Raw genomic sequence first — 15,448 nt, forward strand, 5'->3', positions numbered from 1 at the left:
TATATTTCCCGCATCTGTGTTGATCGTTCAATGACCGGTAAACACAGCAACGAGTGTCCGACAGAGCCCCCCGGACTTTCTGAGTACTGTATCTATTGTACGGGGGACAAGGGGTTTTCGAAATAGTACCCGATGCAATGGAGATCAATCTCTTCTGCGCTTTTCTGAGAAATAAGCAACAGCCAGGTAATAAGCAAAGATGATCGGGTAAGAGGGCTCTCTGAGATCAATTCAGTCTTCTTCCTAGCAATCTAATCAGCAATTCCATGTCCCTATATGTCCTGTGGCTTGAATCCTTATTTTTTGCCGAGGATAGATTTGCAGGAGTTGAAAGCTATACTGGCCCTCTATACCCGATTCAGTGGCTTCCAATGGAGTTTGAAATCAAGTATCACAGGCCAAGATGTCTAGATACAAAGCAAGAAAATGTGGTTATTTAATTTTGGATGTCTGAAGTGTGGAAATTTATTTGTGCAACTTAGTTTGCGGAAACTTCTCTTTGGGGAACTCATTTTGGATATTACTTTAACTCAATTTTTGCAGCTTCCATTGTGGATTTTACTTTTTATTTTTCATAGTGTTATGAGATCGTAATGAGTATGCAGATGATATGCCGAACAATCAACACTGCTAAATTTTCTCATAAGAATGTTGTTGTCACCAGGGTGGTAAGTAATATCAGGTGGTAGTAAGCTGATACATTGAGTTGATAAGTCTTTTTTTCGTTCCTTCCTTTTAGTGGCTTAAAAGTCCACGAGAACTGTTTTGTTAAAATTTTGATTGAAATTGGAGGAATTCGTGAAATGAATTACTTCATTTTGGCATTAAAATCACCAAATTACAAAAACAAAGTGCATACATTTTAACTACTGCCACCACCTCGTACGAATTCGCCTTGGTTGTGGAGCTGCTTTTTACTTAAGCCAGCGACTTAAAAGCTACCTGAGAATATTTGCATCATTAGTCGCTTACGTTCGCTTGCGCTGAGCACCAATTCGACCGGTAAACGCGTAATTTGTCATTAATATTTTCTCAACACAAAAATATGTGCAGTTTTTTATTGTAAATATTTTTCAAACATGGAGCGTAAATCGGAAAGTGATAAAGAACTGATTTTAACGAAAAGTGAATTGAAGAGTTCAGACTTTGCAAGTTTGAAAACAATTATTTTAAGACACGCCAATTTTGAACAAATGGACATTGATATGAACGAAGATATTCTTATGGGAGCAACTTATTTGGATTTGTCGTATAACGAGAAAATTGGTAATAAATTGGCATGAAAGTGAAGAGAATATCGTAGGCAACTTCATTTTCGGATATGGATCAATTCTTGCAGCCAATGCATGGCACAACTATTCACATCTGTATATATATATATATTTATGTATCGGGTGTTTTTTAAGCTGCCTGAAAACTTTCGATATCGACAACTATGGCTTGACAGCTGTGAATGGCAAACTGTGTTCACATTTCTGTTCAGTGATCGGTTCAAGTTCTAGGGTTAATTCCACTAAAAATATGCACTTATTTCTGAATTTTTTTTCGAAAGATGATTCATGTAAATTTACTTATCCAATTAGTATACTGTAAACTCATATTTCAAAAATATTTTCAAAAATTTTCACAAGAAAATATACAAAATTGAGCCGTTGACAGCAGATCTACGCAGATGTCTCGAAAAAGTCAATTTGCCGTGGACAGTTTTTCTCAGCATTGGATCATCTGAAATCAAAAAATCAAAGAGTTTTCATTAGGTAATCAATTGTCCGAGGTAACTCTGTCGAGTTTTTATTAAAAAAAATTTTTTTTTCAATTTTTTTTAACATTTGAAGTAGAAGTGCAATTTTTAGACGATAAATCGCATAATATTGTTTATTGTAAAATAAATAAAAATTGAAAAAAAAACCTCCCAGGGTTACCTCGGTAATTATGTCGAGAAAGTGTGTACAAAATTTCAGGAAGATCGGTCGAGTAGATACAGAGAAAAAGTGTCTACCGACTTGAAAAACGTCATTTTCCAGAAAATCGATTTAAAGTTTTCTATAGGAAAAAATTATGAATTAAATTAAATTTGGGATATACTCACATTGAGTCATCAATGCCAGGTCGGTATGTACGTTAGAAACATCTACGTACCTATGAAGGTCTTTTCATGACGAAAATAATGCAAAGGGACCGAGACAGCTGCGTAGATGGGTGTGTATGTGTGCCGCGCGTCGATACACGTGGTGTTCGACCATAGCAGGTAGCCGAGTCGGAGCGGCCAACGGTTATAATGCTCTAACTTTGTGAATTTTGCACCGATTGACTTAAAATTTGGACACAACATTCTTGAGATTATGTACATTCATTTTCTCAAATAAACCAAAATGGATTTTTTTTTTACCCTAAAAACCATCATTCCAACAATACTTCTGTTTCGTACTATACATTTGAAATTCTCAAGCTCTTAAAAAACACCCGATATGTGTACATAAACATGTTTTTATTTTTAGTTGCCGCTTATATTAGTTGATTCATCGTCAAACTCGCCGCGCTTTAGAGTTCTTACCACATTTATTGTTGTTTCTTTGTTTGATTGTTATTTGTTGTTTGTTGTTTTATTCTTATATTGTTGTATTTATTGCATTAATCGTTCATTATTGCTGCTAAGGCGTATCTATAGAGCAGGTGCTGTGATTAGAGTAGTTGATTTCTTCTTCTTCAATTCGCCTTTAATTCGCTTAAGCTGCTGCTGTTATCGTCTGTTTGTATTAGATTACTAATTCGCCGTTGCTAAATGTTGGCTCAATAGATTAGCGATAATTGACGTATTTACATGCATGCGTTCTATTTAGCCACTCGCGAGATTGCAGCATTAAATTATTTTAATTTTCTCGCATGCGTCTTTAGAGATATTGAATGCACACACACACATATATACACGCATAATTTAGCATGTTTTCGAATAAAGAATGTAATGACAAAAAATTGAGATATGAAGTTAATTAAACCAAAATTAGAAATAAACAAGGAGAATTTAATTCTATGGAAAAAAGCAACAACACATTATGGAAAAACTGGTTTTAGTGCTAATATTCTAATATTAAATTTAAAGATTTAATTAACATGAAAATAAAAGTGTTGCAAAACTAACAATTAACGCTGAAAGTGTTTAGTAAAAAAAAAAAAACAAAAAACACAATATCGAATCGAACTGAATTGAAAAACGAAAAAAAATTATATTTGTGGGAAAAAATTGTTTACTCAGAAAAATTATTTTTACTTAGAAATTTTTTTGGTTGCTCCGATTTCGCCGACCCTTATTCGCTATGGCGTTTGGAGGGTCCAAACTAATGTATGCATTCTTCATTTGGTCTCTGTTTTATACGCGCCATGCCGCTAGTGTTGAACGAATCCAGAAAGTATTCTTACATTTCGCGTTGAGTAATTTACACTTCTCGGCTCCTATCGCCACCTAAGCGCGATGCTTATTGATTCACTTAAAATCATTGCAGAGCAGGGAATAATCTTATGTTGCCTTTCATTTTCGAATTTTCGATTTGATTTGTGGTGCTGTTGCTCGTGTCCCGTGCTTATTCAGGAGATTTTCATTAATATTCCGGCCAGAACTCTTCGTAGTTCGGAGTTATTCTAAGTTGGCCTCTCAAAATTTGTTGAGATAGATTTTTCATTTTTAAAAGATCGCCCATTGAAATTCTTGAATATATATTTATATGTGTATAAATTTTAAAATATACGAGGTGTGTTCAAAAAGTATCGCGAATTTTGAATTTCCGCAGGTTACGTATATTCGAATTTCGATTTTTTTGTGGCGATATGTTGGTACTGGACTAAGACTCGTCGCCGCAAAATTCGTACCAAAACTCCGAAACTGCTCAATTTCGACCAAAAGCAGTATCGCATGAACATTGCTAATGAGATGTTGGACTCTGTCCGCGGCGAGCCAAATTTGCTCCAGAGGGTCATAACTGGTGACGAATCGTGGGTTTATGGTTATGACGTGGAAACCAAAGCTCATTCATCTCAATGGAAGCTGCCGCACGAACCAAGACCGAAAAAAGCGCGCCAAGTTCGGTCGAATGTAAAAGTTTTGCTTACCGTTTTCTTCGATTGCAGGGGCGTTCTGCATCATGAGTTCTTGTCACATGGTAAAACGGTCAATAAGGAATACTACCTGCAAGTTATGCGCAGTTTGCGCGAAGCAATCCGCCAGAAACGCCCGGATTTGCGGAAGAACAAAAATTGGCTCTTGCATCACGATAACGCCAGTACTCGCACATCGTTGCTTGTGCGCGACTTTTTGGCCAAAAACAACACACTAATGGCTATGGCATCATTAGTATCACCGTATTTCCAGATCTGGCCCCCTGTGACTTTTTCTTGTTCCCGAAACTGAAGAGGCCCATGAAAGGACGACGCTACGCTAAGATTGACGAGATAAAGACGGCATGGAAGGAGAAGCTGAACAAGATAAAAAAAATGATTTTTTGAAGTGCTTCGAAGATTGGAAAAAAGTTTGGCACAAGTGCATAACATCTCATGGGGATTACTTTGAAGGGGACAAAATAGATATTAATGAAAAAATAAATAATTTTTGAAAAAACACAAAATCGCTATACTTTTTGAGCACACCTCGTATATGGATTGACTTAATAAATAAATATTTCCATTTATGGAGTTTAAGTTTTTGAGTTTATCAAACAGCAATTTTTAAATTTTATCGATATTTAACTGCTCCTGTTAGAGCAGAGGGCGACAACTACGTCCTTTCGCCAACGGACACTATTTTGAGCTACATACATATCCCAGTTCGTTCCACGTAAGTTCTAGACCGCTCATTGCAGCTTCTGTTGGGTGTCTCCATATGGTACGAGGCCTACTCTCTCCTCGGCCTGCTTGTCGGATTGCCTGCCTAGAACATTATCATCACATTTTCTAAGCGTACGTCCTAGCCAATTCCTTTTTAGAAAGTTACTCACTACGTCAAGCTGGTTACGGCGCCAAAAATTTGGCGAAATGCGGCGCAGGTAGTGGTTGAAAAACGTTTGCAAGCGTCTCATGACTGCCGCAATTACTTTCCTTGGGGTGTAACCATAAAGGAGAACAGATTTGCACAATTTGGTATGAAGGCTGATGTTGTTATTGTCCCACAAAGCGTGAGGATGGCAAATGATGAAATATATATATATATATATATATATATATATATATATATATATATATATATATATATAATTGCGCGTACACCCTATTTGTGGTGTGCGTCTTGATGTTGTTCCTCAAATGGTGGGACCTACAGTTTCAAGCCGACTCTGAACGGCAGATATTTTTATGAGGAGCTTTTTCATGGCAGAAATACACTCGGAGGCTTGCCATTGCCTGCCGAAGGGCGACCGCTATTAGAAAAAAGGTTTTTCTTAATTTTGGTGTTTTCACCGAGATTCGAACCGACGTTCTCTCTGTGAATTCCGAATGGAAGTCACTCACCCACCCATTCGGCTACGGCGGCTGGAAATGGAAAAAGAAATAGGAAAAGGAGATACAAGTAGCTAAAATCCCGATACGTTTCCCTAAAAGCGCCAGTAGCAAGTTTCAAAACTTCACCGCAAGTGAGACGCAATTGGAACCAATCAATTTTATTGTGGTGAAATGTTATTAGAGAAAAGAGTCGCAATTACAGCTTGCTTTATTCTATTCGATCTCACTTCACGCCGGCGCATGGCGCTCTGGGTCAATTCTTATATTTTATTTTTAGCTACCTGCATTAGCCACGATAAGTTTTTTTTGCTTGTTTTTTCTTTTTATTTTTCACGGTTCCACTCTTTTTGGTTCTTTTCAATTTTACATAATTTTTAATTATTTAAGTATATTTTATTTCCTTCCATATTATTGCATTACTTTTCACTTCATGTTATTTCATTTCAGTCGAGTCTACTATATCCACTTCTAGCATACTCCACTCGATACCACTTTATTAAACTCCCTATGAATTTCTTCAATTCTACAGCAGTTCCTCTCATTTCGATTCGTTTCCTTCCAATGTCCCTTACCCTGCTGAATTTACAGGGTGGCGCACGAATCGTGCTACAAAAACAAAACGTAATAACTCAGGTGACCTGAGCAGGTGGTTGGGGGCCAGCGGAAAGTGGAATTTCTGGATATCAATTTATTTCTAAATTTTCGTTGGAGCTCCTCCATAACCGGTCTGGCTATATGTGCAGTTGCTCCATCTTGCTGGAACCAAATGCTGTTAAAAGGGATACGTCTTCGCCGCAGTTCTGGATAAAAAAACTCCTTCAACATGTTTAAATAACGGTCCCCATTTACAGTCGCTGTTACACCGTTTTCTTCGAAGAAGTATGACCCGACAATGCACCTTGATGAAACTGCGCACCACACTGTGACTCGTTCTGGGTGCAGTTCCATCTCATGGAGTATTTGCGGATTTGATTGACTCCATATACGGCAATTTTGCTTGTTTACATTGCCGTTTAGATCAAAATGGGCCTCATCAGACATAAACAAGCAATTTATGAAGTTGTTGTCGTCTTCGGCCATTTCAATAATTTTTTGGCAAAATTCCAGGCGAATAGGCAAATCCAGAGGGTTTAATTTGCTTGTGATTTGAACTTTGTACGGAAACAAGTTTAAGTCATCATGAACTATCCGCTGCAATGACCGTCTGCTAACTCCAATTTGCGCCGACAAGTTACGAGTTGAAACTCTTGGATTTGCCTGAATTGACGATGCTACAGCCGCGATTGTGGCTTCGACCCGAACATGGGGATCTCGATGGTACGGTCTGCGTGCGATGCTTCCAGATTCAGCAAACATGTTCACCAGCCTCATAATGGTCTATCTGCTCGGGGGAGTGCCGCCTAAATTCCCTTTGGACGGAAATGATGGACTGCAAAGCATGGTACCGCTGCACTATCCAAATCCTCTTTTCGGTATCCCAAGCCTCTATTTTTTGTAAATCTAAATACTAATCTGCAAAATAAAAAAAAAAAAGCCGATTACTCACACAGAAAAAAAGTTATTACGTTTTGTTTTTGTAGCACGATTCGTGCGCCACCCTGTATTAACTTTCCATAAATTTCCACTCCCTTGCATTTGATTCCTTTCCGTTCCCTTCATCAGTTTCACCACTCTTCCTTTCGTATTTTATTCTGCTCCCATTTGTTCATCTCACACTTTTATTACATTTATTCAATTGCTTTTACCTGAGCTTCAGCAAAAAAAAATATATAATAAACCCTAACTTATCTCCTTCAAAATTTTTTAATCTCATTTGCTACTACTTACAGTTTCCATAAACCTTTCCGGAACACAACTCATTACCTTGTACCTCAGGAACTGCTCGAGTTTGCGTGATATTAGATGTAAATTTGGTACTTGCGCTCTACAGAACCTAGACATTGCTGGCTGTTCAATCGACTTTGAGGAACATTTTTTCAAATATGACTTCCCAAGGCTTGCAAACCTAACACTAAGTTGGCAGCCGAATATTAAATGGCGAAATTTATTTGATAAATTAAAGACTCTGCAAAGACTAACTATAGAAAATATTTGCTGTCGAAATGCTCCTATTTCATCTGCACCTGACTGCAATAATGGCTGTAAAGCACTTTTGAAGGCGCTCTCTGAGCACAAAAGCGTCAAAGCTATTACGTTTGGTGGCCTACCTAATGAGGATGACATCGCTCATTTGAGCACGTTGACTGGCAGAGAACTGGGTTTTCATATTAGAAACGGCGCTGCTAACTGTTTGGCCAGATTGTGTAACCTTAAGAATTTACACACGATCTATCTGGAGCATGCCACTAATGTCACCGATGCAGACTTGCTGAAGTTGATAGTAACTTGTCCAAATTTGGCCAAAATCACGTTGGACTATTGTGATGGTGTGACAGAAAATTTCATATTCCAAGTAGCTGAGTTTTTGCGTGAACGCGATAAAGATCGCCCACTGAAAGCGCGTTTGAATCTTGAAATGTGCGGCTGCGCTGGCATCAGTGAAGACATACAGGAGGTAAGGCTAGATATTTTGTAATGTAAAGAGTCAAAATTCAATAAAAACTCTCTCTTTTTTCTCTTTACAAGCATCCTCTATATGCAAAAGCTGAGTCCGCCATGAGCCTAATTTTATTCTTCAAATGTAAACATGCAACAACCAGCTACCGAAACGAGTAAGTACTCATGCGCATGGCAGCCGGTTCTGCGTACCGGAATGGAGCGGGTTTTTTCAGACTAACGGCCGCCGCCCCAGTAAACTAACCCTGCCTAGTGTGCCGAACGTCGCCCCTCGTTTAAGGTTACTGGAGCAGCTTCATGTAGTAAGACTGCTCGCAATACTATTCCTTAAGGCTGGCATTAAGCCTAATACGGGACCCAAAATTTATTTCTGCTGCGTTTACCAAAGACGGCTCCACGCAAATTGCATATCTTAAGACTTGCTCAGGCCTTTCGACACATAGGGTGTGGTGCACACGGTTTGTGGCCACATGTTTCTCCCGCCATCCGTTGCCCACAGCGCCCACGGCTTCTACGTACCTTCTACCTTATCTACGCTTCCCCGGAGAATAGGCAAGCAACATTACTCCTCCGCTTAAGTGATTTTGGCCGAGTTCAGCAGAGCGCGTTAGTCGTTTCTTTCATATGCTCATTGATGCCAATTAGATAAGTGAAGTGAATACAAGCCCTTCTCCACTTAGTCCTTTCAATGCAGTGGAGGCCTTCCTTATCTTCTGCTACTACCCTCTCGTACCCTATCAAACCATTTCAGAGCCATTGGGTTTGTGTCCACTCGTACATATGATTTAGTCACCGGAACCGTTGAATCATAATTCCTTGCACTGTGTCCATGCCGGCGTACAGCTGATACTGCTCATCGTTCTTTCGCCTTCGATATTCGCCATCGCTAACGCACAAAGGTCACTAAACCTTCTTTAGAATCTTTGCCTTGAACACTCAAATGAGATGTACGTATCGTCCAAAGTTCTGCGTCATAACATGAGATTCTAAAATCTAGTTCGACGAGAGGGAGCTTTACTACTAAATTATTTACCCAGTCCAAAGTAGCATTTGGCGACATTACGATCCGGTTATTAGAGTATCGGTTATTTCGGTTGGACTCCGACAAAAAACCTGGCGCGGCGCTAACCACTTCTTCCCAACTCGAAACTATTTATCCAACACCCCTCCACCATTCGTGCCGCGGAATGGAAACAGCACACTTCTTAAGTCTACTCTTGGATGATCTCATGACGAGACCTATGCATGGCTTAGTAAGGCTGCTACAGCAAGAAATGTAGGTGTGGGGTTTGATCTGACTATAAGTAGAAGGTGGTGAAAAAGTAATAAGTCTATCAGAAGATTTACAATTTTTGTAAATAGTCGTGATGACGTAAGCACAATTATATTTGACACTTGTGAGCTACACAGCTGCAGTATACAACTTTGCTTACGCCGGGTAAAGTCTTGTATCTCTCAAAGTCTTTCTGGTCCTTGTATCTTGGGCCAACAACAATTTTTTGCGAGTGTATAAGGAAAATAGGGTAATTGATCGATTGATGAATCTTGAATCTGAGAACCCTTCAATAGTACCAAAACTTGCGATATAAAGTTTCAAGATTAGCCAATACTTTTGGGTTCATCAATGCCCTTCTTATACAGTAGCAAAGCTTGTGAGCTCCATGTGGACTAGGTCAAATATTTTACCCGTTAGCAGTTACCAGTGATTGTACAGATGTCAGCAAATGGCAGCTCTATAAATGAAATGAATCGAATGGCTTACTATTCGGGAGTAAGTAAGATCGAATCTCCGTGCATGAAACATGAAATAATAGCACATGTTTTTTCCAATAGCAGGCGCTCCTCGGTAGACAATGCTAAACTTCCGAGTGTATTTCTGCCATGAAAAATCTCCTCATAAGAAACCATTTACCATTCGGAGTCGGCTTGAAATTGTAGGTCCCTCCGTTCGTGGAACAACATCAAGACGCACGCCACAGATGGGAGGAGGAGCTTGGCCAAATAGCTAACAGAAGCTTACGCGCCAATTATTTATTTAATTTTATTAGGTTAGTATTTTGATTTTAGCAGACCTAACAACCCATTGCTCTCCCATTACAAAAGAGTCAGATATTCTAACCTAAAAAAAAAAATATTTCATTTTGCAACTTTTAACCCATAAATTTACTAATTCTTTCGCAGCCTCATCATTCCTTATCCACCACCCAACATACAACTTAGCATTTATATGCTTTTCGAGATCTATAGGAAGCTCAGATGCCAGCCATCAGCGCGCGCATTCGCAGCTGTTTGTGAAGATTTTGAAAATGCGGCCATCGAAGAGGAGCGTCATTTAAAAATAGTTGCGTGTTGCAAGGCGAAAATTGTATGCAATGACATATATAACGCCTACCTAGAGATCACATCTGAAAATAAGGATTTTTTCAAAAATCGTCCCTGTACGAATGCCAGGAAAATGGAACTCAGTTGTTGTAAAGTTATATTTGAGTCCATATTTGATGACTTTCCTAAACTAGAGCAACTGAAATTAGTCAATTGCTATATTAAAATGGATAAATTCCCGAGAAGCAAGAAGTACAACAGCGTAAGAGATTTGGAAATTTGGCACGGGAATCCGGTAAGCTTGTGGCGCAGAATAGCGATGCTCTTTCCTAATACCACAAAAGTGATTATGTTTAACAAATTGAATATTTTGGAGAAGAGTTTGCCGATATTTCCGCTAAGAAATGTATTCGAAAATGTCACGAGCGTAATTGCCTGTGGAGTTGTTTTGAATGATGAGGACATCAAATTTTTAAAGCATCTACCAAATTTGAAAACTTTCGATATTTTCAGAAACTCCGAGGTTACAGGTATGTTTTTACCTTTTCGTTGATATCAATATTTGTTTTGTAATAAAAAATTTGTTAGTTATGAAAGTAAAGCATATCTCGTTTAGAGTTGAGCTCGACGATACTCTTCGATACTGAGACGAAGACTTGTTGGATACTGGAATAAAGCCATATTGCTTTCATCTTCAATGATTTTAGGGTATGAGAAATCTCCCAAGATAATTCAATTTAAAGAAGCTCTGGCATATTTCGTATTGGCTCTGATCGAATTTATCCGAACAACTGGGGATCTTCTTCAGTTTTCGGCTCGCTGACTACTATAGTGACTTTCAGTCTGAGCTGATGTCAATGATGAGAGCCGCGATACTGGCGCAGGGTGATACGATACCTGGAGTTGATATCTGTATTTACACTGATAGCCAGGCGGCGCTAAAATCTCTCAAAAAGCAGTGAACAAACTCCAAGGAAGCCATTAAATGCGCACATATCCTAACGAGATGGCTGAGTCATTTCACCTAAAGATGGGTTTCTGACCATTGTGACATTGAGAGTAACTGCAGAGCTGATGAACTAGCGAGACTCGGCACCAAATTGACTGATCAATACATAGAAAAAGACAAAGGCATACGCTTACAGACTTGTAAGCTACTTATCTTTGAGGAAATCGTAAGAGCAGCGAATGAAAGGTGGCTTAATAAAACAACCTCAAGAATTGTCCGACAATTGTGGCCGACTCTCAATGTTAAACGCAGAGAATCTCTGCTAAGCCAAAATAAGCACATTCTTAGCACACTGCTCTCAGTTATAACGGGGCACTGTCTAATAGTGAGGCACGCCTAGAGGGCGGGCAGAAACTGTCTAGATGAGGAAAAGAAGGAGACGATCTCGCACTTTCTGTGCTATTGTCCTGCTCTCTACAGACGTAGATTTCCCATTTTTGGTAGACAATTTTTTATGAATTGGAAGATTTGTAGCTCTTTAGAAGTCAATTATATTCTAAAATTTGTGAAAAGCACACATTGAATTTAGGAGAGATAAGGGCAAATTACCCATGCGGCCTCTGAAGAAGCTATTTCTCCCGAGTTTGTCCTTCAACCTAACCTAACCTGATCGAATTCACGATTCAAGGCAGCAGATCACCAGTTATGTATTTTCAAGTTCCTGTTATCTTTGATAACGCCGTTGAACCAGGGTTTCATAGACTTCCCTTTCATCTGGTGGCCAGCGCATAGCAATGTTAGAACGGTTTTTGGGGATGTTCCTTACTCATGCGCATGGCTCAACCATTAACATCTTCCCCTTTGCAAACGCGCAGCAGCTCTCATTATATCTGATTCTATAACAACCATTCTCACCCTTTTAGAGCATTGAGAAAAAAGTATGATGACTTACGGGCCTGAGTCCAGTTGATAAGGAGAAAAATAATGCCCTGTTCACCTATTCAAGACTAATAATATTTCCTAAAGAGTTCCCTAAAAGATGGAGCCTCTCGCTTGGGGTGGTATTTTGGCTCTATAATACCATTATAAAGCCAATTTTGTTATATGGACTCATTGTCTGGTTGAACTCACTGGAGAGGGTGACATCGGTAAAGAAGCCGCAGAGAGTTCAAAGATCTACACTCATTGGAATCAGTGAGGCGATTCGAACCACTCCTACTCTAGCGCTTAACACAATGTCAAATGTTATGTAGTATCTTTAGGTATAGCGAGTAAAACTGCCGCTGCATGTACCCGCTGAGAGGTTCGAACTACATGCTCGACCCCATTTACGGGCACTCGGAAACTTTGGGTTCATCTTCTTGACGACAGATCAATGTACGCCCTCACTTATTCCAAACGGAATATTCTCCACCCACACTTTTGAACTTGTTCACGGACGGTTCGAAGGGGGAAGGAAGGTTTGGTGGAGAATCATTCGGCGAGGAGCTTTCAATCAGACTCAAGTTCAGAATGCCGAATCACTGAATTGTGTTCCAAGTAGAGGTAACCGCATTCAAGGAAACAGCCGAGCCGCTACTCATTTGCATCAAGTAAATATCTACTCCGGCATTAGGGCCCTGGGTTCAATGACGATGCATTCTAAACTGGTCAGGGAATGCCTGACTTCACTTTCGATCGCATACGAATTCTTTGACATAAGGCTCGTTTGATATGAGTTGGTCAGACAAGCGACCTGCGTGGTAGTTTCCCCACGAAAGGAAAAAATTTAGATCATCTTGGCTACTTGCGGATGGCTTCTCGTCAACTCAGCGAGCGCTGGGCAAGTACGCAAACTTTTAAAGTCGCGAAATTCTTCTAGCCACATGTAGATCAGAGGAGTTTGAGGAATCTTATGAGGTTGACAAAATCTGGGCTGTCGAATTTCATGGATGTCCTCACGGGACACTAGCTGCGAGGTTTGCGAACTGTAGAACTTGGAATTATTTGGAGTCCTTTTTGCGTCAGCTGTACGAAGGATGAATAGGAATCATCTCAGCACTTTCTTTTAGTGGCCCTGCTCCCGCGGGGCTAAGATTAAGGCATGGTGGTGCTCACTTTTTTGCTACGTCTGCTGATATAGCAGGCCTCCATATTAAAAATCTGTTGAACTTCATCAGGAGCATAAAACGGTTAGCTCAACCGTAACTCGGTCATCGTACATAATTCACAAAAACCTAATCCTCTTTTTCTCCCCAGCCCCTCCTCCCTCATCTTTCGAGCTATCGATTTTCTTCACCTTACCTCCTTTGCAGAGGGATCACAAAGGATGCATGTGGTTTCTTCGTTCAAGTGTGCCCACTCCCTGGGCACATTCTAATATAACCCTACAAATCTGAACTATGAACTACGCGTCTTTGAGAAAATATTTGTAAGCGATCGATCAAGCTCCTTGAAATTTGCTTATGAGCCTTGAATGCAGCAATAGAGCGCGAGTTGGGTAGTTCGTGCAGCTACTTGAGTCTGTCAATTTGAAGTTGTACGAGATCTTATTAAGAATTTTAGTAATTAGGAAATAAGGAAAACTATCTAGTCGGTACCTATTAAATCATAAATTATATTTCCACAGGCAAATACATTTCAGAGTTCCTCAGAGTGGAGCAGCTATCCCTACATCACTGCGAAAATTTGAATGAATTTTACTTAGCTGACATCTTGAGTTCGCTGGCCTTAAAGGCACTGGATATCAGAGGCAGTTCATTGTCATTGTTGTCGACACATCTTATGAATGAAATGTGGCTGCGTTGTGTAACTCTCACTAAACTCAAAATGGACTGGCTGAATGGGAAGACAATAAATATACTGGAAATTATTCACACGTTAGCGGACATTGAAATGCGAAGCTATTCCCGAGTGTTTTTTGAACATCAACAACTCTCACAAATGGAAATTACGCGCTTCTTTCGTATACTCCGTGAGCGCAGAGGCCTCAAAAGACTTACACTTGAGGCTGAGTTTTTGAGTAGGAATCGTGAATATTTGGAGCTCTTGACACACTTGACCCATCTGAGCATCATTGCCTACCAAGACGATGATATACGCATAACTCCCGATTTTTATAAATCTATTGGAAAACTAATTAACTTGGAATATCTATACTTGGCAAACTTTTCCTACTGCTATGATGGCGTGATTCATATTGTGGGCGAATGCAGAAAAATCAAGGTGGTGCGATTGAAGGACTGTGTGGGCTTCTCGGATTTTGTGGCCTACGATATCGTTGAAGTGTTGAAGCGAAAACGTGCTAGGCATCAGTTGCCATTGAGCTTATATTTGATTGATTCTAGAGAAGAATCAACAGAGCATGCATGCAGTGAGGTGAGTACTCGTATTGATCGCTGAAAGCTGGCACCTTATATTTGCTCTCTACTTTTAGGACAGTTCCAGTAGCGCCAGTGATGCAGTGAGTATTCGCGATATATTGTTTTTTACGATTATTAACAAATTGTCTTAAACAAAATGCAGGTGCAACGGTTTGCAGACATACAAGACTTTATAGAAGTTATTTTTGTGGAGGAACAACTAATTGGACCAGAAAAATTAAGCCCAAGCGAAATTCTAACTGAGTTATGAAATACGTGGCAAAAGAGAAATATTCGTAAAATAAATACGTGCTAGAAATGGACTGAAAAGTATGCGGGGTTTTGTTTATCTCTATATCTAAAAAAAAGTTCCAAAGTGTGTAGCTATGTTCGCGAATAACTATGCACAGAATGCTGCGATTTGCATCGGGTTTTCTGTATTTGAAAGCTTGCCTCTCCATAAAAGCTTTTTTTCTGACATAAAATGCAAAAGCTTAGAAAGAGAAATTAGTTTATTAGCCATTTTCTATTGCTACTAAAATTTAAAAAAAAATTCCATGTGCCAAACTCTACTGAGCGAGAAAAAGAAAGTAGGTAGGTGAAATGGTTGAAGTGCCAGTCTGGCACTCCTCAAGTAGCACTGAAGCGCCGTTTTGATACCATTATGAAACCTTCAACAAGCAGACATCTGTAGCCAGCCAGAGCTGTTGATATAATGGAGAAGATTGATGGGACTTAGGTTGGCGCTCTGCCCCAGGCTGTCGAAGAAAGGAGCACCCAGGGACCATAGTCGTCT

At 39.6% G+C, this 15,448-nt stretch overlaps 1 protein-coding gene across 1 annotated transcript; it reads left to right on the forward strand.

The window, feature by feature from the left end:
• The first annotated feature begins 987 nt into the window (after positions 1–987).
• Positions 988–14,970, forward strand: LOC129238456 (uncharacterized). Its single transcript, XM_054873480.1, has 7 exons — positions 988–1,266; positions 7,314–8,038; positions 8,110–8,195; positions 10,222–10,892; positions 13,920–14,668; positions 14,727–14,753; positions 14,816–14,970. Exons 1-7 carry the CDS (start codon positions 1,080–1,082, stop codon positions 14,921–14,923), a joined length of 2,553 nt encoding a protein of 850 aa, XP_054729455.1. The 5' UTR covers positions 988–1,079; the 3' UTR covers positions 14,924–14,970.
• Positions 14,971–15,448: the final 478 nt, after the last annotated feature.

This window comes from Anastrepha obliqua, chromosome 2 (assembly GCF_027943255.1).
Source record: "Anastrepha obliqua isolate idAnaObli1 chromosome 2, idAnaObli1_1.0, whole genome shotgun sequence".
Classification (NCBI taxonomy): Eukaryota; Metazoa; Arthropoda; class Insecta; order Diptera; family Tephritidae; genus Anastrepha; species Anastrepha obliqua.